The 27712-nt window shown below is 44.1% G+C and overlaps 1 protein-coding gene across 1 annotated transcript; it reads right to left on the reverse strand.

Annotated features, from left to right (window-relative positions):
* Positions 1–1175: 1175 nt before the first annotated feature.
* Positions 1176–27712, reverse strand: LITAF (lipopolysaccharide induced TNF factor). Its single transcript, XM_063099860.1, has 4 exons — positions 27681–27712; positions 8740–8964; positions 6080–6236; positions 1176–3517 (listed from the first exon to the last, which is right to left on the reverse strand). The coding sequence occupies exons 1-4, from the start codon at positions 27706–27708 to the stop codon at positions 3409–3411; spliced, it is 519 nt and encodes a 172-aa protein (XP_062955930.1). The 5' UTR covers positions 27709–27712; the 3' UTR covers positions 1176–3408.

Consider the following 27712-nt stretch of genomic DNA (forward strand, 5'->3'; position numbering starts at 1 on the left):
AAGGACACCATCAGCTTCCCTGGTTCTGAGGCCTTTGGACTTGGACTGAGCCACGCTACTGGCATCCAGTTTATAGACGGCCTATCATGGGACTTTTCTTCATAGCTACGTGAGCTAATTCCCCTGATAAATCCCTCTCATATAATTATAACATATCCTATTGATTCTCTCTGGAGAACCCTAATACAGTAATAACCATGTCAGTGTAGATTCATCAACTGTAACAAATGTACTACCCTGGTGGGGGGTGTTGATAGGGAGGCTGTGCACATGTGGGGGAATATAGGGGCTATACGGGAAATAGTCTTATTTAAAAGGAAAAAAAGTAATTAAATGGGGCTACATCTACCTAATACTGCAGAGAACAGTTACAAGATGGTTAGTTAAATGCACTAAACTGCACACTTGGCTGTGAACTTTTTTTCCCTTTTTCTTTTTAATCTCTCTCAGCCTTAGAATCTCTCTTTTTTTAAAGTACTTAGATTAAAAAAACAAAAAACAAAATCTACTCCTGGTTCCTCTTTAATGGCTCTTGCTAGATCTACTTCCAATTCACTCATGTGCCTGTAAAAAACATATGACTCATTGTGAATGTTGGAGTCATAAAGGAAGGAGATAACTTTAATAAAGATCCAAAATGCAAATTAGAATTCTGCAAGTAAAATTCCAACGTCTAGATTTACTCCTAACAGAAATCTTCGGCCCAGAAAGTCAGAGAATTTTCACATCCTGAACACAACAGGCTCTCACTGTGTAGCAAACTGAGGCCAAATTGTGTGGGTATACGCAGCCACATTTATAAAGTTTACTTCCAAGAGAAGTGTTCTCGGTAGCAACTGGGAAGCCAGTTGTCCCAGAGAAAACATTTTCATGGGAAATGCCGTGGTCATCAAGGAATCCATCATGTGCTCAAAGTTGGCTTAAATAGATGCAAAGCTGAGTACTTTTTGCTAACAAGATACAAATCAACACTTAATATAAGGCCACCTCGCCTAGATGGACGTAACAGCATATAAGATATACGGCCCCTTTTGGTTTGAAATTGGTAAAATTCTTCTTTGAGGTCCTCATAGGTAGGTATAAAGCTCTCTCATTAATTGAATGTGATCCGATGTTTGCAACAGACTAACTCCAAAGTCCTCAACAAACAGTGGCAGAACAAAAGAGCCTTTTAATTTGTAAAAAATACATGAATAAGTCTGTACTTCGAACAATAAACTGGAATGTCCAATGAATGCTTCGTACTACAGGCATCTGACATTAAAGTTCCACAAAATATATATTTTACAGTCCTTGAAAAAAGAGCTCTTGTTTTGAAGACTTTGCATATGTAATTAATAACAGCTTGAGATCATTTATATACCACCATCTAAGCAAAACTGCTAAATATGCACGGTCTTGAATTTTGTCAAATGAAAGAAAAATTGTACAATCAGGATCCAGTGAGCAGCAATTTTTCAAGACCATCAATTAGGGCTTAAATGACAATGTAAACCACAGCAAGATGACAGTATTTTCCTGCCCTTTCCAAAATGAAGCTATAATATTAGGTAGGAAAAACAGGGTGGGTGGGGGTACCCATATTCCTGGCATTTATAATACTCTCCTTCTAGCGTCTCTCAACCAACCAGATCAATTAACAAAGCATGTTTTGTTTGGAGAATGAATGAGGATGGCTTTCTTCTGCACATTTTTAAAACTTAAAAGCTATGGCTCGCTGCCATCAATGATGCCTATCGGGGTCCAATAGCCTAATGTTCAAACCTCACTCGTTAGCAATCCAACTCAGCATCGGTCATCTTGACACTGAGGATATTTAGCAAGTCTGAAGTTTTTAGCATGAGGAATTTTCTATTGTCAAGGGGCACATAAAGGTTCTTTGTAGCAATGGCTGCAAACACAACATGAGACCTTTCTTCACACCATAAGATTTGATAAATAGTTCACTGAGTGAACCGCTTTATTTTTTTGAAAGCAGATAATACCAAAATAGTATGCAGTACCCATACTCATTGCAAAAATACTTACTGGAATTTCCAAAACATCTAAGGAAGGAGTGGAATCAAGGGTTACAACTATCATTTTCAACCAATATACAGATTTTTGTTCAAGATCTAGTCTTGATTTCTACATTGTATTATTATATGAGTTCCCTGTGCCAATTTACTATCAAAACGGGGACTCTCGGCTTTGTCTGGATTCAAAAGACCACAGCAGCAACATAGGAATTTGGCTTGCTGCTTGAGTCCTAGAAATCATGTCTGCTGACGTTATACAACAAACTGTATCTCTGAAAAATAAAATCAGACGTCAGACTCCTTTGAAACAGTTTCAGTTCCCAAGCTTCTCAGCACCGTGGTACCCCAGAAATACTCAAACATGCTTTTCCTCATCTTTCCAAACACACCACCAGGAACCCCAAAGGGGTTCCACTTGGAGAGTTCCATTATGGAGGTTTTTAAGAACCACATTAAACCCAGGTGGATAAAGGAAGTGGATGAAATTTTCCCTTTCTTTTTCTGTTAAAACAAAAAAGTGGGAGCAAGTTGGCAAATGGGAAAATGATAACAATCATATGGTTACAGAAAATGGTTCTGTATGTCCCTCCTTCCAAAATTATGTTCCAAGTGTTTAAAACCAAAAGGAGGTCATAAAAGCTGTTAATAGAATTACTCTATGAGAAAAAAATCCCTTCATGGAAAGTGGTGCTGAGGACCCGGCACAAAGAAACAAGCGAAGGCCTACCCATAGTAAGATCCAGGCCTGTTTTTCTAGCATGTGTTTATGACCTCATGGATATGTGTCTGATGAGTGTTAACAGCCCCCCACCCCTTGTACTTTTTAAAAAATTAAGAAATTAAAGTAGTTTGTGTGCTAACAAAATCTGCAGTTACAGAACCTAAGAGCCAAGCCCATAACGTCTATAAGGCAAGACTTTTGTCATCAGGGGTGGGAACAGATGGAAAAGATGGCAGGCACCAAAGGCAAATCCTGCTGGGTTTGGGTCAGAACAGTCTCAAAAATAAGGCAACTGTGGCTTCTCAGTTGGACACCACCAGAAAGGCCCACTGAGGCAGGAAAAGGAGCCGGCCAATGGCAAATCACAGGAAGTTTCAGATGGGGTTACGATCACAGTTAGATGGTATGACTTAGGGTCACGGGTAGGTGGGAGACCCTTGAGCCAACACTCAAGGGTAATGTCTTTGCATGTCCCATGGATGACTCCAAGCAGCAATTTCTGGGTTTAGAGGTTTGTTAGTTTTGCGATATTTTCCCCCCAAAGGAAGACATGAAGATGGACCCCTGGAGAGATGAGACCACCGGAGCAGAACCTCCACCAGGGGTGGGGCTGGATGAGTCAGAAAGGACTTCCTGCTGCACACGGCTCCCTCCATGTCCGGCCGAGTCCTACAAACGCTTGTAGGTGCCCAGGAGAGCTCTGCAGTTGGGACAGGTGTGGTCCACGTCCTGCAGGGCGTCCACGCAGAAGGGGATGAAGCAGCAGCCTGCTATGCACCTGGGAGAGCAAAAGAGCCACACAGGAAGCATGTTATCAAGCAAGCTGGATAGTGGCCACCAAAAACCATACATCCATGTCCTAACTCCAGGAACCTGTGAATGTGACCTTATTTGCAGAAGAGGGTCTTTGCAAATGTAATTAAGGTTCTGGAGATGGGACCATCCTGTATTATCCAGGTGAGTCCCCTAAACCCCATGACTAGTGCACTTATGAGAGTATTTCAAAAAGCTCATGGAAAAATAGAATTAAAAGATCATACAAATCTTTCCATGAACTTTTTAAAGATCCTTCTAAGAAGGGGAGACACACAGAGATACAGAGAGGGAATAAGGCCATGTGAAAATACAGGCAGAGGTTAGAGTGATATGGCCACAAGCCAAGGAACACCTAGGGCACCAGAAGCTGGGAGAGGCAAAGGATTCTCCCCTAGAACTTTTAGAGGGAGCATGGCCCTGCCCACACCTTGATTTTGGACTTCTGGCTCCAGAATTGTGAGAGAATAAATTTCTGTTCTTTTAAACTACGAGGTCTGTGATCACTTGTTATGGTAGTTCTCAGAAAGGAATACACCAAACAAAGCTAAGGCTCCTCCCACAGACAGTCTGTCCTGGGTGTATTTTCAAATCTTGGGTTATTAGGGCCTCTTTCAAAGTCTTAGATCAGGGTTAGCAAACTTTTTTTGCAAAGTGCAAGATAGTACATATTTTAGTCTTGATAGGCCATGTAGTCTCAGTTTCCGCTACTGAACTCAGCCCTTGTAGCAAGAAAACAAGCCATAAAGAATCTGTAAACAGATGGAACAGTTGTGTTCCAATAAAACTTAAAACAGGAGTCAGGCTAGATTTAGCCCTGGGGGCCGTAGTTTTCTGACCCCCGTCTTACTGTTCTCTTTTCCATATGGAGAGGCCGCTTCTCCATAAAACCAAATAAAGATCCCCAAATAACAACTCTTAACCTCCATAATACATTATTGGCACATATAGGCAGAAATGTCATATAGCCTTACAACCAATGTTTGCCAAAAACCTAGTTAAAATTCAACATTTTATAGGAAGACATTGATTTGCATAAAGCAGAATTTGGAAATAATCCTGATGAGGAAACCATCTCATGAAAGAAATTTCCTCCTGTTGCCTAAGCTTACCAAAGTTCAAATAAGATGAGCCAGTCTGTTTAGAGGTAATTCTGACCTATGCTTTACAGGTGCAGGTGCAGCTCTGAGCACACATATTCATTTTATCCTCAGCACGTGCCCCCGCTACCCAGGTGGGCAATATTACCCCTGGTTTCCAGAAGAAACTGAAGCACAGAGAGGTGAAGTCACTTGCCCGTGGTCACACAGTTAGTGAGAGACAGGACTGGAACTTACTCTACTAAGCATAAGGAAGAAACAGAGGGAGGGACAGAGAAGCTGCCTCAATTCAAAAGCCAGATCAGCAGAGGCCAACACTTAACATGTGTTTCTATTCTGTCTTTCCCTGATTTCAAAGAGAAAAATTTTAATACAAATGTTTGAATGCCAATGTCCAAAGGTGATGAACTTTTATTTAGTATATTTTCTGCCCAGGTAATAAAAATAACAGCCCACAGTGGAATCCTCAGGGCAAGACGGAATGAATGAGGTGTCCCAAAACCTGTTTAGTCTCTTTTCTTCCCCACTTGGCAAATGACCTCAAGGAAGTTAATTAAGCTCTTTGGGGCTTTGAGCTTCCCTTTGAAGTAAGAAAGGGAAATATTGTTCTTTCTCGACCTAAAGTCACAAGCAGGTAAGAATGTGCCAGTTGTATGAGAGAAGAGGGCTCCTGAAAGGGAACTCACATACAAGGAAAAAAATAATAGAGCCCCTTGGGGGGTTTCTGAGCGGCTCAAGTGTCCACGAATAAGGAGGCCACCTTGACCTGCTCAGGAAAAAACATTTAATTTTGTTTCCTCAAATTTCTCTCCTAGAACAGGAACTATTATCTCTTTAAATATAATACTCTTGGTGCAGACCTAAATATTTACATAATTCCCCTGCATAGGCATTGGGAAAAATACTGGAAGTCATAAAAGGATAAGACGTTTTGAAGAGATGACTATAAAGTATGTTACTGTTCCAAGCTTCTCTCAGAGTTGAGCAAACATTATTATTTAAGTTGAGCAAACATTATCATTTAGGTCCTGAAATTCTAGAAGGAAAAGAAATCCTTAAAGGTGGCACCCTGCACAGATGGACACGGCTGCTGTGCTTATCCCTACACGCAGCGAGTGGTTTGAGCAGATGAGCAAGAATGATGGAACATCAGTTTTCAGGTGCTAATATGCTTAAGGGCAGTGGTTCCCAAATGGGGACAATCTTGCCCCCCAAGGGACATTTTTGGTTACATCACTGGGGAGAGGGGTGCTACTGGCATCTACTGGAGAGAAGCCAGACATGCTGCTCAATACCCTACAATGCGCAGGACAGCCCCCTACAACAACGAAGTATGTCCCTGAATGTCAATCATGCTGTCAGTGAGAAAAGCCCCACCCCCGAGAGAAGGGCAAGAGAGCTCGGGGCCCAATGGGCAGCAGACTCACCCCAGCAGGCACAGGCTCCCACAGGAGAGCCAAGTCAGGGCACCGGCATTATAGGACAGCTGAGTCACGATCATCTTGTTGCAGGAAGGACAACACATCTGGACAGGGCGGTCGAAAAAGGAGACAGGCTGCTGCACATAGACAGTCTGCACAGCAACTGATGGAAGGAGAAAGGACAAGCATGGGCTGCTCAGTAAACAAGGAAGACAGCATTCACTAAAGGACAAAAAGGGGAAAGCAGGGACTCCAGCAAATATTTGCACACCCATGTTCACAATGGCTGAAAGGGAAAAGGACCCCAAGTGTTCATCCATGGATGAATGGATAAAATGTGCTCCATACATACAATGGAATATTACTCAGCCTTAAAAAGGAAGGGAATTCTGACATGTGCTACAACATGGATGAACTTTGAGGACATCATGCTAAGTGAAATTAACTAGTCACAAAAGGATAAATATTGTATGATTCCACTTACACAAGGTGCCTAGAGTAGTCAGATTCAGAGGCAGAAAGTAGAATGTTGGTTGCCACGCACAGGGGAAGGGTAAGATGGGGTCAGTGTTTAATGAATACAGAGTTTCAGTTTGGAAAGATGGAAAAAATCCTGGAGATGGGTGGCGGTGATGGTTATACCACACTACAGATGTACTTAATGCCGCTGAACTGTACTTAAAAATGGTTAAAATGGGAGATTTTATGTTATGGACATTTCACTACAATTAAAAAGAGAAAAGAAAGAAGAGGAAACTGTGGCAGATTTCCAGAATTACGGTTTAAGGGACTCTCGAATCCGCCATACAGGAGATGGGGGAAAAGACAGTGTGTTCCAGGAGAAGAGATGTAGCTCAGCCAGACGAGTGTTCAAACTCGACAGTCCGTAGAATCACGAGGGGAGCTTAGTAAGAACGCAGAGGCTGGGCCTGACCCCCAAGAGACTGATTCAGCAGGCCTGGGGTAGGGTCCCTAAATTGTTTTCTAAGCTCCCCAAGTGGTTCTACTAAGGTGGTCTGCAGAAGGTAACTAGAGAAAGAGCAATGTGATGGATTTTAGCCTCACTTTTCTTCTTCCATAGACTAGTGGTTGCCAGGGGCCAACAGGAGGAGGGGGATGGGGAGCGACTGCTAATGGGGAGGGGGTTCTTTCCAGGGTGATGAAAATGCTCTGGAATTAGACGGTGCGAATGGTTGCCCAAACCTGTGAATATGCCAAAAACCACTGAATTGTAGACTTTAAAAGAATGACTTTTATGGTATGTCAATTATATCTCAATAACACTGTTATTTAAAAAATGGAAGTAACAGAGTTGTCACAAGGATTACAAGCTAAGGATTAAAATGAGCCTTGCACTGTGCCTGGTGAACTCTGGATAAACAATCCACTCTTTTCAGGCAGGCTTCTTGATGAACTCCTATACCCATTGATAAGGGTAGAGTTTACCAAGCTAGGAGACACAGACCCAGCTCTTTAAGACAACAAGTTGGTGAACTGTGTTGATACATGAAATGAAAACATGAAATAATGCTAAGAAGAGAAAACTATGTGAAGACATGTACGGACATTCACAATAATCAGAAGAGAATCTAGAGTGATGGAAGTTGTTAAGCACTGAAGTTGTTTAAGCCCATATTTCTGTCAAAGTGATTTTCTTCTGTTCCTTTTTACCCTGTTAGAATGCCATTTACATAATCTATGTATTAGGGGAAATTAACTACTACTAAGTCAACTGGACTTAATAATACTTATAGAAAGACCCTCCTTCCAGAAAGGCAATATTAGAGCATACTGTAGCACTTACACATAAATTTCATTAAGTATATTTTTTAGTTCAAGAATATATTTTTTCTTGATCACAGTGTGATTAAAAGAGTAAAGTCATTATCTTATCCTCTTCCATCTCAAGCGGTCAAAGTAACCTGAACACAATAACAATACTAGTTCATTTTTATCAAATGATTACTCTGTGCTTGGCACTTTATTTCATCCTAACAATCCACTGATGTAGGTATTTAATGATTCCTATTTTGCAGAAGAGGAAACTTAGGCACGAGGAGGTTGAGTAAACCCAGGCAGTCTGATTCACGGGCCTACTCTCTGATCTAGAGATTTCTTCCTGAACTGTTTGTGATGCTGAATCAGCTACATACCTGGGTGCACCTGGGCATAGCTGGGCAGCAGGATGTAGCAAAGGGCAAGGAACATCAAGAAGTTGCTCGAAGGCAGAGGAGCAGCCTGTACTGAGGATGGGCTGGTGTGAAAACAGGCACTCACTTCCCACTCAGGGCTGTTTCATATCCCTGTCTCTACCCCAGCCCTGGCCTTGGGGCAGGGGTCTCCATCCAATCTCTGGGAGCAAGCATGGGGACCCTTAAAACACAAATTCCCATTCCCAAATTTCTCTGGGATAGTTGCTTGTGCCTCTGTGAGAACTGCTAAATGATTACAGTACAGCAGACATGGGAAAGATCCTAAACCATACTTTACTATGGAAAAGCCATGAGCCTCACCAATGTGGAACCTAAAAGACTGTAGGTGAAATTTCAGGGTAAGGGGGAAAGCTGGGCTGACCAGCACTTTGCTTAGAGTCTTAGACAGACAGTCTGCAAGGACAGGGTGGAGGGCTAAGGAGTGGTAAGGGGAAACTGGGAGGCCACACGTACTTGCGTTGGCATTGGGGACAGGCCCCGGCTGGGTGTAATACGAAGGAGGATTCATGCCCTTCCCATCCGGGCCCGTCACAAGCCCCGTGGCTGGCCCAGGCACAGGTGCTGGAGGCGTGGGGTAGTAACTGTGGACGCCCACCGTCTCTTCATAGGATGGGGGGGCAGTTGGCACTGAGGAAGGCCCAGCAGCCGCCTGGTAAGGTCCTGGAACCGACATTTTACCTAAAGCAAAAACAGAACATACCAGATAAGGAATTCAATTGATCTCTCCTTCTCTCTCTTTTCCCCTCAACCTTTAATTTTCTATCTGGCAAACAGAAAAGCTGAGGACAAGTTATGTCCAGCCTTGTCCAAAAGCCAGAAATGGAGTTATCCCTTTAAGACCCAAGAATTATTACCTTAACAACGGATTCCCTAAATAAAGATAAAAAGTAAATCCTTCCTACCGAAAATCACCAAAACCTAGAAAATCCCAAGAGGAGACATCAACCAAATTTGAGAAGTGTTTTCTTCTCACATCAAATGATGACCATCTTCTAAATCTAATGTTTATTCTTTTTATTTTTTTTAAATCACTGTGGTTTTCACTGTTTCAGATGACAGAAAAGACAAAGGTATTCGAAAACCAGCTACAAACTATCACAAACATAATGCTAGGCAAAAGAAGTCAGAAGCCAAAATATGCACACTGAATGATGCTATTCACATAAAATTCAGGAACAGGATGAATGAACCCATGGGCTAGAAATCAGGAATGTGGTCACTCTTGGGAGGGGAGAAGGATCTGGAAGGGGGCGGGAGAGGGTCTTGCAGAGCTTTGTCATGTTCTCTAATTTCACGGGGGGGGGAGGTAGTTACATGGGTACATTCACTTTGTAAAATTCTAGTTGTACAATTAAGATGTGTGCACTTTTTTGCATGCGTGTGATAGTTTTTTAAAAAGTGAACACACATAGGGCCAGCCCCGTGGCTCACTCGAGAGAGTGCGGCACTGGTAGCCCCAAGGCTGCGGGTTCGGATTCTATATAGGGATGGCCGGTGCGCTCACTGGCTGAGCGTGGTGCAGACCACACCATGCCGAGGGTTGCGATCCCCTTACCAATCAAAAAAAAAAAATGAACACACATACATACCAGTTCCCATTTTGAAGATGAACACCAGAGCAGCTAAACACATATTCTCTTTTGTGAGGGCAAAGAAAGGACCCCCCCACACCCCCACCCACCCCCCATCCTGGCAGAGACCTTACCCACCTAGAATTACATCCCTGCACCCAGGGTGTGTTCCTGCCATGCGGCAGCTGGAGGAGGACACAATGCCATCCTTTGTGAGGCTGTTTTTCCAACTGGGCAGGGCCACTGATGCATTTATTGGAAGAGCCATTGAAAGCTGTCTTGGGAGTAATGCGTAAATGAGCCTGAGGGCACCACGCAGGGGCTAGGACAGGCCTACCACCTCTTCCCCTGCAGAGGCAGCAACTGATCCTGCTGCGGAGAGAAGGGGAGAATCCTTGAAGGAACTTCTGCCTTTAAACCAAGCCCAAAAGAGATTTCTCTGGAGGAACGGAAGAAAGGGCATTTCAAAGTGGAATAAAGTCAGTAAATAAAGCTAGATTAGGGCTGGCCGGTTAGCTCAGTTGGTTAGAGCGCAATGTTGTAACACCAAGGTCAAGGGTTTGGATGCCTGTGAGAGCCAGGCACCAAAAAAAAAAAAAAAAAAAAAAACCTAGATAGGTTGGTTGGTGCTGGGTTCTAGAAAACTTTGAAAGTTCCTTGGAGGTGTTCAGACTTTATCACACAGCACTGTCCAATAGAACCATCTGTGTGATGGAAATGGTCTATATTTGCGCTGTCCAAAATGGTAGCCATCACCACATGAGGCTATTGGGCTAGTGTGATCAAGGAGCTGAATTTTTAATTGTATTTGAGTGTAAGCAATTTTAATTTAAACACAAATATTCAATTCGATTCTTACAAAGCTTTTATGCAAGTCGGGGACAACTCGGGTATGCGAACCTACTTTTTCAATAGTAAATTTGAGACACTCGGAATATAGATCAAATTGTTTTTAATAAAAAATTGGCGGGCCGGCCCGTGGCTCACTCGGGAGAGTGTGGTGCTGAGAACACCAAGGCCCCGGGTTCGGATCCCATATACGGATGGCCGGTTCGCTCACTGGCTGAGCGTGGTGCTCACAACACCAAGTCAAGGGTTAAGATCCCCTTACCGGTCATCTTTAAAAAAAAAAAAAAAAAAAAAAAAAAATTAAAAAAAAAAAAAAAAAAATTGGCATCCAATTTGGGATGTCAATGTAAAATGCATCCTGGATTTTAAAAACTTATTGTGAAAAACTTAATGTAAAGTACCTCATTAATCATTTTTCATATTGATTATAAGTTGAAATGATCATAGTTTAGACATACGGAGTTAAATAATGTATTAAAGTTAATTTCCCCTGTTTCTTTGTAATTTTTAAAATGCAGCTGCTAAAAAATTTTAAATGATCACTGTATCATACTTTCTGGTTCTACTGCATAGGAATGCTATGAGCCACGGGGCCCACAGAAGGTTATACAGAAGAGGAAAGGCCCAGCCCTAGGAAAGAAAGATGAAACAGAGGGTCTGTAAGAAGCAAGAAGCAAACTGCAGAAGGCCCCTCTGTGAAGGCAGAGGTGAGGAAAGGGTGTCAAGTCTACAGAGAAGGGCAGACAGGGGGTTAACAAGGTCACAGAAGACACCTGTGAAAACAGACTGAGGGTTTAAAATTGAGACTGACTGTGACAAGTGGTTTGAGGTGTGTTGTCAGTTCCCCTGACATACAGGAACAGAAATGCAGAAGAAGGGGGAAGAAAGACAGAAACATCAGTCCCAGCTCACCCCCAAAGTCAGCTGATGTCCCTCCCAGCTGGCCTCAGGAGCCCCCACACATCAGTTTCTGGCACTGATGGGGCTTGTGGAAACTTCCAGCAAAGGGGACAACATGGCCACCTTTGTGCTCTGGCGTAATTTACATCCACATTCAACGTCAAGAACTCGCTGTCCCTTCCTGATTCGGAGAAAGGACAAACCTAAACCTGCCTACATGATTTATTGTGAAAACTGAGTCATATAAAAAATTACAAATCCAGAAAATGCCACTGAGTACGGAAACCACAAAATAGTGCTATTGGCTGTGGTTGCAAACCGAGTGCTTGGGGAGGGGAAAATAAGGTCTCTGGGAGTCCTAAATTGTGCAAACAACTGGGGTCACACCCCCAGAGGCAATGATCGAATCAGCAGTGGAATTCCTCAACTTCAGAAATCATGGCCTGTCTCCTCCGAAGGGAGGAAATTACATTTTTAAAGAGTCAAATACAGGTGTGGGGGGTGGGAGCCTTCTTCCTGTGACCTTTGAAGGAAGGAAAGGCCTGAACTTCTTGTTCTAGAAATTAAAGCCTTGTCCCACCCCCGCCCCCATTTATTGACTGGATAATCATCTTTCATGTGGTCCCATCGTATCTTCCGGAACTTGGAGACACTGCCTCTTCAGGGCATTGCTTTGGGATCAAAGCCACATAAACACATTTATAATTCCGTAAGGAACAGGAACAGGCCAGAGTAAAAAAAAACTCACAAGCAGCTGTTTGAAAGTTTTCTAAATATATTCCATAGCCTTCCTTCCCTCAGGCCACAAGGCCAGGAAATGCCACTTGGGTTAGTCTCATTTTCCTTTTCCTTTTTTCCCCATTTCTTTTTAATGTGGCTTCCCCCAACCCCCACCCTGAGACAAGAGGCCCAACTACCCACCCCCAGCCACCCTCTCAGAAAAGATTTTCTCATCCCCACTCCACGTGACACTCTGGAGAACAGCCATTCGTCCCTCAGTACTCACCCACCACCCACACATGCTCTCTCTCCACAGTGTAACAGTGAAAAGCTTCACCACCCAAGTTCAGGCCACCTGGGTGCCGATGCCCCAGCAGAATTAGGTCTAATACGTGCCCTTTTTTTCTACGACGAACTGGAAAGCATTTCTGAGTTTAACAAAACAGCAAAGCTACAATTTTGCCCCATAAAAGTACAGCGTTGGAGAATCCCTTTGGTGGCCCTGGGCAGTCGGGTGGTCATGACACTGGTCAAGTTAGGCGGTCCCTGCAGAGTCTGGGTCACCATAGTTACTCCAAAATTTGTGGGGGAAAATAAAGGAATAAACAACCGGTCTCCTTCCTCCCGCCCTCGTCGTTTACCTTTGTTATTAGGCCCCGAGAGTGGCATCCTACGGCCCATTTAAAAGAACACATTGAAGGATATTATACACCCTCCTTCCTCCTGTCCCCAAAGTCCATCAAGCAAATGCAAAGGGTTGGAGATCTGTTTTCATGATTTCAGACCGACTCGTTTACTAGCTATTTCCAAATCCAGGGAGAGGCATTCCAAATCCATTTACTAACTATGGAAAATGTGATCAGGCTGCTTCACAGGCATGTGACCCATGAAGCTACAGAGGGGCCCACGCTCAGAAGGCCCCACGAGTGGTTGAATGGTCTGCTGTTGCCATCCTGAAATCTTCAACACTTTCTGAAAGGGGCCCTGCATTTCCGTGCTGCACTGGAGCCCAAACGTTAGGTAGCTGTATTAGTCCGTTTCTGTTGCTTATACCAGAATACCTTACACTGGGTAGTTCATAAAGAAACAAAATGTGTCTTACAGTTTTGGAGGCTGGGAAATCCAAGGTCCAGGGGGTGCATTTGGTGAGGGCCTTCTTCCTAGTGGTGACTCTACAGTGATGCAGAGTATCACGTGGTGAGAATGGCAAGAGAAAGCCAGCTAACCTTTCAGTCTCCTTAAAAAGCCATCAGAACCAGAACCATGATAACTCATTACTTCATAAATGGATTAATCCACTCAAGAGGATCCAATCGCCTCTCAAAGGCCCCACCTTTCAAATACCGTAATTGGATTTCCCACTGTTACAGTGGAGATCAAAATTCACTGAGTTTTGGGGGGACACTCAACAGCTGTAGACACATGTAACTGCTGGTTACAGAAATGGAAAAGGAGGCATTTCTGATCCATGGAGAATTGGACTTCAACTCAGAAATAGGCCTATGACTGTAATTCCAGCCTCACTTTCTCATGCGTAAATATTCCACTTGGTATTCTGGGGTCCCTTCTCACTGGAAATTTCCCTCATTTCCAAGTCACCCTATCCCAGGGAGAAAAACTGAATTATATTGAGATTTAATTGATTTTTTTATTCCCAAGAGCAATTAAATACTAAGAAATAAGATTTTGTTGGGTAGGGTTGAGCTTTGGAGGATCACACACCATTGTCATGGCTAAGATTTTGTTTTTGCCCCCTGTCCCCATCCCACCAATTTTGCCCTGTGAGAACACATTGTGCACAAGGGCACTTCAAAAAGTTTGTGGAAAAACAGAATTAAAAGATGAATCTTTCCGTGAACCTTTTGAAGTGTGCTCGCATACAATGAGGTGTCTGGGCCGAATGAGTTTTCCAAATCACCAACATTTCATTATTTAAATTTCTAAAATGTGTCTCCTCTTTTCTTACATTATCATCAGTGCAATCCTCCAGACACATTTTCACCTTTATTCACTAAGTCCTGGCATCCCTTACGTCTGAATATTCTTTTCCAGGCAGGTCTGGCTTTTTGATGTGACTTAATCTCATGAGGCCACCCATGCCAGGATAAGGCTTGCCAGCCTAGTGGATACACCCCTCTGCTGCACTGGGGACAAGCATGGCTGGGCTGGCTGGTGTCCACTTCTGCCCTGTCATTGGTCACTCCTTGGTGTCACCTCTAGGAGCTGATCCTCTGCACCATGTCCTGGGCATCAGGCATTGACTATGCTGGGTCCCGCGCCCAGGAGGAAGTGAAGGTGCTAGAAGGTGCCAGATAAACAGACCATTAAATTAAAATAGACTTTAACTTGGCATCTACTTTGAATTCAGAGGTTCTGGCCTGAGCAAAGTCTACTGTTTGTCTCTCTCACTACCCGCCCCCATTCCCAATTACATTAAGATGAACTTTAATGGGCTCTTACGTTACCATAATGGGCTCTGTCATTCACCCCCTTACATGCATCTTCATCTCACATAATTTTCACACCATTGAGACAGGAATTATTATCATCGTCCCAATTTACAAATGAAAAAACTGGGGCCCAGAGAGGTTAAGCTACTTGTCCAAAGTCACACAGAAAGAAAGCAGCAGGGCTGGGGTTTGAACGTATGTCCACCAGACTCCAGAGCTCTTCAGGCCTTGCCAAAACACCTCCCAGGCTAGGAGATCCGGACATCACCAGCAGCCGCATTTTGCACAGCTATCCCTGCACTCCCCCACACAAATGAAACGTGAAAGGAAAATAAATCCTAAGTAGAAGCAACACATTTGAATGCACGAGGCATCGCCTCTTCCTGTACGTCCTGCTGCACTCACCACACACTTTCAAGCCACAGGCTGAAGACAGGATGCGAAAGAAAATACCTGTCAGTTACGAATACAAACTTATGTTATCACGGAGCACTTTGCAATTCAAAATGACCAGCTTCTTAGTAAACAGGGATCAGGATCTTAATGATCAACCGGGCGTGTATATCCAGAAAGTTCTTCCTTCTCATTTTATGGAGACAACAAAGGGGGGGTGCACAGAATTTCTCTGAGAGGCAAGGAATGTCCAAGGCTGCATATTTAAACCAACCTTCATGGGGCTGGGATATCTCAGCCCCCTGCTTCAATCCTGGGAGGAAAAGGCAAAGGCCTTGGGGGCCCCTTACCAACCTAGGAGAGCAACTCAGTCTCAGCTTTTTAATATGACTCTGTTGAGAGGAGGAAAAACCCCTCAAAATCCTGGAGAGAAGCCACGCTGTCAGACCCAGCCATCTTCAGCACCCTGAACTGATTTTCATGAATTGATGCTCCTGAAACTTGGGACATGGAAATAAACTCAGAGAGGGACCTCGTTTTCAGCAACAGACGTGCTCCAAAAAATTCAGCCTAAACAGCCTTGGAACTCCCTGGAGTAAACCCGTGAGAGCTGCTGTTTCAGGCGCTCACCAAGAGCTCCTGAGAGTCATTTTACAACTTCAGGTGCCCACAGCAGGGGTTAATCGGTGTTTGGGGAACCAAACTTGGCTGTCAGAATGTACGGTGCATTGCCTCGAGTCCTAAATTCAAAGGAAACGATCTGCCTTCGGGAATTCGAGAGATGGCTGGTCCACCAGCTTTATCACTGATCATTTGGGGTCCAAGACATCACCAGAATGATCCTTAAAAACGTCATGCTAAATGAGAGAAGCCAGACACAAAAGGCTACATATCATACAATTCCATTTATACAAAATGCCCAGAAGAGGTAAATCCACAGAGGTGCACAGCAAATTAGTGTTGACCGGGCACTGGGGAGAGGGCATTGGGAGGAAATGGGGAGTGACTGCTGATGGGCATGGGATTGTTTTATCTATGAACTCGATAAAAGGGATAATTGTACAACATTGTCAATGTACTAAATATCACTGAACTGTTCCTTTTAAAATAGTTAATTTTATGTCATGTGAATTTTACTTCAATTAAAAAAAAAAAAAAAATACATTGCTAGAAATCTTAAGTCTCCCTATCCCAAGCCAAGACATTAAATTTGAGCCTCCAAATTGTCCACTAGCCTTAGTTCGGCCCATCCAGGGGCCCCTGTTTGCCTAAAATCAAGTCCACACAGGCCTTTCTGATACCCCCCATCATGCTTCAGACTAGGGTGACCAACAGTCCTGGTTTGTGGGGACTGAGGGGTTTCCCAGGATGCATTGGTCCCCCCACTGCCTACACAGTCTCTCACTTCATCTCCTGCCACTGTTGCAAATTTATGTATCAGCAGCCTGTCTTAGATGTTCCCAAACATGTCCGGGGCATGCCTCCTTCCTGATGGGCCTGGCAAATTCTTCTTCACCTGTCATATCCCACCTTGCGTATCACCTCCTCCAAGAAGCCTTCTCAGACCTGCCCTGGGGAGAATTCATTCCTCTTCGAACCTCTGTACATGGTGTAGAGGTCAGGGGTGCAGGGTTTGGGGCCAGACTGCCTGAGTTCACATCCAGGCTCCCCCATGCCCTGTGGCATGACTTTAGTACCTCAGTTTTCCCATCTGTAAAATGGGCACATTGGTAGTTTTGAGACAGAATAGGGGTATGCCCCTGAATCAAAGTGACTCCACTTTCCCTGCAGAGGACACTTTGCTACTTTTCCACTCATCAGTTAAGAGATCCTCCAGGGCACATGATTACTGAGATCCCCCAGGGCACATGATTACCACATGATCTGCCCTGATACAATAAACTGAGATAAGAGGAAATAGATATTCACTGAGTTGCAAAACCTCTCCTTGAGGCTTTTAAAATATAACTGTTAGCTTTGTTTAAAACTAACCATTCTTTCTTTTCCTGTAATTGTAAAAAATAAGTTACAGATTAACCTTAAGACCTCTTTAGGAGTTTCCATATGCACACAAAGCTTCAAGGTGACCACTACAATGACCCTCCTGGGGTGACCTTAATGGACACCACCACCATCTTGGACCTGCTGAGCAGGCACAAGGACCAAAGCCCTAACTGAGCATGCACCCATGATGTGCTCACAAAGAACAGAATGGACCACATGCAGAGGGGCAGAAGGATGATGCTGGCCTGCACCCCGTAACCCCTTGCCCTATAAAGGATCCTAAATAGCTCCCCTGGGGGGCTAGCTTCTCTATTGCTACAACCCCTTATGCATAAGTCTATCTCCTCTTTTAACAAAGCGTTGCTTGCTTTACTGCTGGGTGCACTGCTCGTTTCTATGACTATGGTGTGACGAGGTAGATTGATTTAGCTTATGCCATTTTTATTGTTTGAAAAGTGTTCTTGTTTGAAAGCCCCCCAACACCTGTGGTGAAACTTGAAGGTTAAAAATTGTCCTATACTTAGAAAAATTTTAAGTTCTGCCTGCCTTTGCTGTCTCCTGCCTATGCTATCCCTGACTGATAACACCAAGAGCTGTATCCCAATGTATCTAGACCACCTAAGGAGGAAACCACCCTGTGAAAGTTTTTGCTGTCCCTACGTGATTAACTGACTTGTTTCAGCTTCTGTTATCAGCTTGCGCTAGGCCTCCCCAAACCCACTCCTCACTCCAGGAGAGTATGTATGTATGTGTGTAACTATATGATAACTGTAAGTATGTGACTATATGATTTTTTGCCTGTGTGACTATGTGCCTTTAAAAGACCCCTTAAACTTAAACTCAGGGCTGCTTCCTTCCAAGGCTTTCTTGGAGGAACAGTCGCTGGCTGGCCAATAAAACCCCCCTTTTAAATTCTCAATTGGGTGTTCTGGTTCCTTTTCCATGTGGCAGCCTCACAACAATGGGACCCAAGAGCCTAATTTGGTAACAGTTTCTTCCTCATAAGGTTCTTGGGAGGATTAAATGAATCCACTTGTAAAAAGTACCCAGAGCAACATGGAACACACACACACACTCAGTACGTACTAGCTGTTACTCATTTGTGTTTCTTGGCTATACTTGTCATGAGGCACTTTTCTTTACTTGTCTGTCTTTCCCATCAGTCTACAGGTCCCATCAGGACAGGAATTGAAATCTATTAAGATCTGTATCCCCAGCATTTAGAACTAGGCTCAAAGCATCATGAGTGCTTCATAGGGTGACCCACCATCCCAGTTTGCCTGGGACAGAGGGGTTTCCCTGGAGATGGGACTTTTGTTCCTAAATCCGGGAAAGTCCCAGACAAACCAAGACAAGTTGGTCACCCTGGCACTTCAACAACTGTTCGCAGAAAACAACATCTACGTATAAAAAGGACACAAAGACCCATCTTGAATGACATCAAGATTTGGGAGAAGAAATAAAGGGGAGAGCTTACCCCAACAGCTCTGACTCAGAATCTGAGATAATGAAGTTTTTAAAGGAAAATATTTATGTAACAACATAACACAGAAAGTCTCACAGTTCAGCAAGGTAACATGAAGATTTATGGTTCAAACACTAATGCGTCTCCAAATACAAATCGCGTAATTGAGTCCTGAATTCTTCCTTTCCGCCAGGATTCCTGGGGGGAGTGTGAAGTTTCTCAACAGGGCACCCTGGGATGTCCACTTAGGAGATCAAGTCAGGACGTGGGAGGACAGAACTTGCAAAGGGAAGTATGGAAGCATGCAAACACAAAGATACAATCAGGAAGAAAAAGAAAGCCACAAGCTCCGAAACTCAAGACTGGTTCATTTTTTCTCCTTGAGGCACATTTATGTGCTGCTGGTATCATCGCTCTGCAGAAGGGGTCCCTGGTTTTTGCCAACATCCATTCCTGGTTTTGATTTGGTTTTGGAAGAGAATGGAGAGGGTGGTCTCTTCTTGTATTACCCATTTAAAATCTGGACTCACGACCAGGCTCCTCGCTGCCACCACCCATCAAACTCAGGGACACCTGTCACTCCATCCTCATTACCTGGTCCTTGGTATGGCTCTAAAGCCACTTCTTCAGTGGGAATGATGTGTCATCCTTTTTTTGTGGATGTCAAGTAAATTCTGCAGCTCTAACCTGCTTATACTCCACAATGCCATGTGTCAACAGCTCCTGCTGACAGAGGAAGGAGGGAACAGAGTTGATATTTCACGTAGTTCCACCTCCCTGCTTGTTTATAACACTGAAGGGACATGCTTGGCAAATGAGAGATTTAAGGAGTCTCAGGTCCTTCCCCCGCCACCAACCCCATCCTTGTCTAGTGAAGTGACCAGCAGTCAGGCAGAGCCCACAAGAGAAGAAGGAAGTGGTCAGAGAGATAATGTCTAGGATGGAGACCTCCCCATGAGCAACAGGACAGGACAAGAAGAGATTCACAGCAGAATCCTATCAGGAATTGGCCTGGTGGGAAAACCAAGGCCATTGAGTGAGAAATGATACAGACGGGACGTTTCCACCTGGTGCCCAGCATAACGTGACACGTGGGATTTTCACAAACACCTGCGTGTGTTCCCCTGTTATTTACAAGAGTTGGGGAGCATCACCTATAACTTGGGGACTGCAGGAACAGTGTGGACACAGCCTGGCCTGCTGCGTACCTGATGGTGATGCAGAAAAAAGAGAAGACATGGAAGGACCCGAGTGGGCAGGGCATGGAGAAGGGAATGAAAAGGGTCAAAAGAAAGCTAAGATGATGGGATTTTAAGGCTGGTCAAATGTTTGAGAGTGGAAACAAATGTTTGAGAGTGGCTCAAATCCCAGCTCTGCCACTTTTAGGTTGTGCGAACTGGGATGAGTTGCCGGATTTCTCTGTGCCTCCAGATTCCTTACCTGGAAAATGGGCCAACAGTAAGACTAACATGTCACAGGGTTGCTCGAGAATGAAGAGAGCGAATGTGCCCAGAAGAATGTCAGGTACACAAGTTACTATAGTAGTGTAGCTGTAATCACTCAGAAGGAAGCAAAGTCACCAGGAATGGGGTCACTTGCCCACAGTCACATGGAGGCTTCACTTCGAGAGGCAGGAGGACCCAGGCACAGAGCCCATCACACCATGGGTCCCTATCCTGTGGCCACTTCCCCCCTGGCTTCACAGTTAGACATTCACATGTTTGTCTACATCCCTTACAGTCTAACCCTCCCACCTGTAACCGCAGTGTGGTGGACTGAATAATACCCCCCAAGGTTGTCCACGTCCTCATGCTTGGAACCTGTGAATATGTGACCTAAATGGCATGAAACTTGGCACATGTGATTAAGGATCTTGAGATGGGGGAATGATCCTGATTTATCCAGGTGGGTGCAATGTAATCATAGGTCCTTATAAAAGGGCAGCAACAGGGCTGGCCAGTTAGCTCAGCTGGTTAGAGCGCAGTGTTATAACACCAAGGTCAAGGGTTCAGATCCCCAGATGCCAGATCAGAGAAGAGAGAAGATGCTGCTCTGCAGGTTAGAAGGTGGAGGAAGGGGCCAAGAGCCAAGAACTGCAGGCAGCCTCCAGCAGCTGGAAAAGTCAAGGAAATGGACCCTCCCCCTAGAGCCTGCAGAAGGAGCAGAGCCCAGTCAGCACTTCGACTTTTAACCCACTGAGACCCAATGCATACATCTGGCCCCTAGAACCATAAGATGATGAATTTGTTTTATTTAAACCACCTAGTTTGTGATAACTGGTTACAGCAGCCATCAGATACTAATACACTTGGCCTCATAGCTGTGTTGCCCAGATCCCCCACCAGCTCTGAGGATTCTCAAGGGGGACTCTCCCTGTAGCACCATGGGGGCCCCCTGGTGGCCCCCAATAGAGATCTGACTCCTTCAACCTCCCACCCTATCCCTCAGGCATCTCTGCCCCCACAAGACCCCTCCAAGACACTTCCTGTTTTCAATCCTTCTCCCCAGGGACTGGGGGTCTGGCATGAAGTTCCTGCGGGTCCCCCACTCCGCAACTCAAACCCATGCCAGGTCTCCACATAGAGAAGATGCTCAATCTCTCTCAAAAGTGCGGAGATGCAGTTGAAACTGCACAGACAGATGATATCAGGCTTCATGTCATCAGTGAGAAGTCACACGGATGTCACATCTCTGCTGATACAATGAGGTGAGAAGGGATCTTCACCTCTGTAGTCTTCCTCCTCCAAACCCGTGGCCCCAGCCTCATCATGAGACCCTCGCCACAGGGCACCAGGCCAGTACTTCTCAAAACTGTCACAGTCACAGAAAACAAGGAAAGTCTGAGAAACTCACAAACCAGAGAACAGATAGAGACCTGACAACTAAATACGCTGTTGGATCCTAGAACGGAAAGAGGACATTAGTGGAAAAACTGATGACATCCAAATAAAGTCTAGTGAATAATAATGTACTAGTATCAGTTTCTCACTTGTGGCAAATGTCCCCTAGCAAGGAAAGATGTTAACGGTGGGTGAAGCGCAGGAGGCCTATGGGAACTCTCCGTACTAATTCTGCAACTTTTCTGTACATCTGAAACTATTCTAAAATAAAAGGTTTGTTTAAAAAACAAAAAAAAAAGTGCCCACAACCGATGCTATATCATTTTTCACCCATTCACCCGGCAAAGAGCAAAACGTTTGGTACCACCAGAGGGGTTAAACTGAGGCTCATGCAAAGGAAGCATCCACCCAAATTTAATATACACAAAACCTTTGGCCCGGGAATTCCTCCTCTGGGAATCTGTTTTGGAGATAACCCCAGGGCACTGGGTAGATCAGGTACAGCCCACATCACAAGAGAAGATAGACAAGAAAGAGTTTCACGTGCGAAAATGCACTTAACCACAAGATACCTTGCCACATGAAAAAAACCAAACCAGTATTTATAGTATGCCACTGTTTGTGTATAAGGGAAGAGGGTATACATATTTCCTCATATAATACGCATAAAATATCTCCAAAATGATACACAAGAAACAGACTGTTGCATGTCTGAAGGGAGGGGAAGCAGCTGGACTAAGGGACGTCGTGGGACAGACACTTTCCACATTTACACCCTTAGTGATCTTTTGTATATTGAGCCATAGCAATATCACATTTTCAAAAAAATAAATTAAAACTGTTTTTAAAAATGGAAGGAAAAAAAAAAAGCCTTCTCTGCCCTCCCCAGGCCTCCCTCTCACCTCCAAGTGAAGTGACATCACCACAGTCCACTGTCCCCTGAACTGTGGCTCATGTCCCTGCCCTGCACCTGGCCCTCAGTCCCTCCCTCTTTGCAGAGTGATCAAAGCTTTTAATTACTTCTATTTGGTGAAAAGATGCTCATTCTACCGCTCCTGCTATATCCTCCCCCAACTGTGTACTAACAACAATCCTATTTAGCAACATAAAGTTCTTTTTTTCACATTCTGCACTGTGATCCATTTTTCTTCCAGAAGCTTCTGAAGGACAGTGGTGGACAAGGGAATGGGAAGACATGGACCCTCCCTTGCTGGTCTTAAGGAACCCGCATGCAGAGGCACAGTTAACCAACAGGGAGGGACGGGAGTGGATAAAAGGGGAAACTGAGTATAGTTTCTAAGAGCAAGTCAGGATCTGGGGCAAGGTCGGGGCACAGCAGGAGGTGGGGACAGTGTGGACAAACACCTGTGTCCTGGGACAGTGGTTGGCCAGGAGTGCTGGGTCATGTTAGGGGAGCCTTCATACCACCAGGAGGTGGGCACCAGGCTGGGCCTTTTGTGGACCCCACACAAGGGTTCTGTTTAAATAACCAGCAGCCCAAGAGCGACTTGAAAACTCCCCAAAAGTATGCAACTCCTGCTAAGGAGACTTCAGACTCTAAAAATAAGACACAAAAGCCAGAATACCAGGAGAAACCACCCACAGCAGAAGCCACTCGACAACGCCCAGTCAGTGTAAACACACATCAAAGGAGTAACGGCCATGGGTGTCTTCTCCGCCCAAGGGTGTCTTCTCCCGATAGCACAAAAAACCACCTCTAAATACAACAAAAACCTCAGTCTCCATAACTTCTGGAGTTGCTTCATTCTGACCCACAGCCTCTCTAAACATCTCACCCACCCTACTTCCAAAGTATCTTAATCTTTTTCTAAAAGTGATCCCATATTTCTCCTTGTCTTCTTAAAGTCAGCACGTAAATAAACACACACGAGAAACTGGTTCTGGACTATCCTGGCTGCTGAGAGCCCTACCTGGGTTGGTGGCTGTCCTATCCTACCTTCCAATTTGTTGCTTCAGAGCTCCTGAGGGCTTGGACACCAGCAGAACTGAGTGTGTAAGAACCCTATGTAAAGTAAGAGTTAAGAGTGTCCTTGGGTCCCTCCTATGAGTACGGTAAATATGCTTGAGCATCTGCTTTGAGGATAAATATCTGCGTTACTTGGGAGTCTTATATTTGCTTACTTTTTCTGGATATATGCCAGATGACTGCAGGTAGTCTAACTGTCAGATCTTTGAAATTTATGGGAAACAGCAACAGGACTTAAGGATAATGTGAGAACAGAGTGGTAAATGTTACCGATTGCATTCTCTTAAGGCTTGTCCCACTTCCCCTGGAGTGCCCCATACAACCTAGCCACTGGTGAATGACATAGGCCTTCCTTGTGTGTCCTAATTTCTCCCTATATGCAACTGGAGTTCTATTTCCCTAACTGAACCACTGAACTCCTCCGTGGGAATGTCAGTGCCATGTATTTCTCTACATTCCCCACCGGGTCTTGGGAAAGCAAGGTACATATGGCAGAGCCGAGGTTTTGTGTACCTATACAACATATGTATCCCATATACTTACAGGGGCATTTATAGCACAAGCTGTGTGTGTGTGTGTGTGTGTGTGTGTGTGTTTTATTAAGAAGAAAAGACAAATCATCTTCACATACCAATTACAAATAATATATGTAGATACTCCCCCCTTCAGGAGGTGCAACTTCATCTCTCCCCCTCCTTCTCTAAGTGTGAGCTGGACTCTTTCAATGAACAGAGGCTATGAAACGAGAAAAGGAGTAACCCCACAAGTGGGGAAACCTGGAGAACCCCACCTGACCCTATCCATGAAGGTTAACCTCATCAGGGATGCCATGTGGATATCTTGTTTTCTCTGATGTGACCGGATGAGATGGTACTTTCTCTCTGTAGTCTTTTCCTCCCATAACCCCAGGGTAATCATGAGAACAACATCAGACAAACACAATTTGAGAGAAATGCTACCGGATCCCTGATTAGTACTCCTCAAAACCATCAAGGTCATGAAAAACAAGGAAAGACTGAGAAACTGTCCCAGCCATGGAGGCTGGGGAGACAAGATGGCCAAATGTGATGTGGTACCCTGCATGGGATCCTGGCACAGAAAAAAGGGAGGTCAGTGGAAAAACCAGTGAACTTCAAATAAAGCCTGGAGTTTGGTGAATAGAAATATATTCATGTCAGTTTCCTAGTTTGACAATTATACTGTGGTGACGTAAGATGCTAATAATGAACTGGGTAAGGTGTATAAGAAAACTCTGGATACTAACTTTGTGACTTTCTTGCAAACCAAAAATTATTCCAAAATGAAAAGTGTATGTAAATGCCTCCAGGAATCACACTTATGAATGAGTCAAATAGGTGTTGGGGCTCACAACATATCATCCCAAAATATGACTGCAGGAGACCAGAATATTTCTGGATATATTTCTTTGGTATATTTCCGAGCTGGTTATTCATACATGGAAGTATATGTTAAAGAAATTTACAACTGTAAAGGAAACGAATGTCATAGGAATCTCATTAACCAGGGAAGACCTTATCATAGGAAAGGAGACTGAAGGTTGACACCTTGCCCAGGCAGACTTTGCCACAGGCTATCACTTCTGGTGGGCTAGTCTAAGATAACTTTTATTACTCCAGAGACTTTTCACCTATAAAACTAGATCTTTGTTCACCTCACCACACCCCCCTTAACCTATCACCACCTCCCCCCACCCCACCCCTAGAAGAACCAAGCCTCTATTCCGGTCTGTAGCTCAGGAATATTGTATAAACTTCAATCGCCTGGCCTTTCTTTGAGAGAGTTGTATTTTTTTTTTTTTTTTTTTTTGTAACCGGTAAGGGGATCGCAACCCTTGGCTTGGTGTCGCCGGCACCGCGCACAGCCAGTGAGTGCATCGGCCATCCCTTTATAGGATCCGAACCCACGGCGGCAGTGCCGCTGTGCTCCCAAGCGCTGCACTCTACCGAGTGAGCCATGGGGTTGGCCGGAGACAGTTGTATTTTGTGGGATTCCTGTGCATAAGCACACGATAAATTTGTATGCCACTGTCTGTTTATTTCATACTCAATTATCAAACCATCAAAGGATAGAGGGAAAGTCTTCTCTCTCCTCTGCACAGGCCAAGTGTAAGTAAGGGAAACTATAAGCTGAACTAGATGGAAGAGGCAGGTCTCACCCAAAAGCTTTCAAGTTCAATTTAATAAAACAAAAATCTAAAAAGTTTATTTTTTAAAAGTATTTTTTAAAGTAAATTTTGGTTAAATGCCAAAGATTAAGTTGGGGTAGGGAGAAGAGGAAAGGAGGGTTTCTAATGTTTCTAACTGGGTCAAAAAAGGAAAAGATACCCCAGACTTTCAGCAAAGGGATGGGCCTTGAAGAAACCTCCAAAACTCCTCCCAGCTGAATGCACACTGATGTCCGCCCACAAATCCACCCTCACCTTCTGCCTCCCTTAAGATGTAGACTTTGAAACTCCCACAAAGTAATTTTACCCACATGTAGACTGTAGACTCTTCTAAAAATACATCCTCATTCTGTGTATAGAAGTGTTTTCTAGATTTAGATATCAGATCAACATGTAAGAGGGCAAGGCCTTAAGATAAAGCAGCTTCTGAACCACCAACTTAATCCTCTAAGATCAATTCTTCCAGAAAGAAAAAGGAGAGTTATTCAATTCCACTCCCGCCCCTGCCTCCTCCTTCTATCCAGCCCCAGAAAAGAAACACTAAGAAGGTTTCCATGAATATGTATATCACAGAAATGACCCCAGGAAAAAAAGGGGATTCCTTAAGCAAAAGACAGATACTCGCATGCAAATTAGCAGGTCTTCTAAGAAAATAGCCCAGTTTGGACACTGGGACAGTCAAAAAGCTCTGGTCTTTTAGGGTCTCTGGAGAAAAATGTTCTTTACCATAATATGGATGTAGTAAATCCTGACTAAAATAAACCCTAAGGAACTATCCAAATTGTATACTTATTAGATTGAATATCGCTTAAAATTCTTAAACTAAGGGCCATTGGCTGGCAATCTTTAAAATACAAAGATTTTGCAAAAATGCTTTTGTTGTAAGAAAACTTAACCTGCATATAATTTCAGAAAATGTCCAAGATGAATGATATGTCTTAAACCCTAAATGATGAAGAAGGATTTAGACAAAACGGGGAACCAGGACCTCCAGCCCTCCTTGAGAAAGGAACCGAGAAAGTGCATTTTGGTTATTTGACCCCAAACAAATTCAAATTCAGTATATCTCAGGAAAAATACAGAAGCTCATAGTGAAACATTTCAGAGGAATGTTTTCAAATTCCATCTTCTGAATTCAGTCTGTTTCTGCAAGGCAATATGTTCTGCCAGTCAAAGATAAGGTTACCCCAATCTCAAAGCCAGGTTCAAATATGGTATAACTACAAATTACAGTGTTTTGCAGAATGGAAAATGCTTCTACTGGGGAGCTGGGCTGCTGCCACACAATCAGAGCGGGCGATTTCCCTCTAGATTCCTGGTGAAACCGCATCCCCAATTTCCAAGTGAATGATGGTTTTTGATGTAACAGTGCAATGAGATCATTAACATGACTGCATTAGGATACAAAATTGTACATACCCCGATTACAGTTTCATAGAAAACAGGGACAGTGACAAAAGACAGAGAGCTAAATAGTTTCAATTCTCCATCACTGTTTTCTCTGAAGCCTCAGACTTTGCATCTGGGTGAATTAACTCCCCATCTACTAGGAGAGAATTGCTACCTCACCGACACCCTTTAGAATATTTTCTTTCTTCTGCCCATGCCTTAAACCCTATGAAATTAGACACAATTCTTCTGAAATAACCTGCAGCCAAGGGATAACTTCATTAGCTATGAAGGTGTTATCACCTCAGTCTAGAGTGTCGATGCAGGTTCAAACAATAAAATGGAATTATGAGGACCCCAGAAAGTACCTCTTGACCTCAAATGATAATTCTAAAGCTAGTAAACACCAATCAAGTTCAGAACAGGCCATGAGTGGCCAAATGGGCTCCAGAACATGTGTGCTACAGAAACGCAGAATTAAGGAAGTCAATTTACCTGCAGAGATAGCCACCTCACCCACCCGGCTTTTCGTGGTGATAAAAGCAAAACCAAATAGAAGACATGTCACAGTGCTGAGACTCTACAACTTCCTCCTGTGGTTTCCCTTTCTCCACCCTCACTGTAGCTCTCGGGAGACTCACCTTCAGCGGGAAAAAAATTTTTTTTCATCTGG

This window comes from Cynocephalus volans, chromosome 6 (genome assembly GCF_027409185.1).
Source record: "Cynocephalus volans isolate mCynVol1 chromosome 6, mCynVol1.pri, whole genome shotgun sequence".
NCBI lineage: Eukaryota > Metazoa > Chordata > Mammalia > Dermoptera > Cynocephalidae > Cynocephalus > Cynocephalus volans.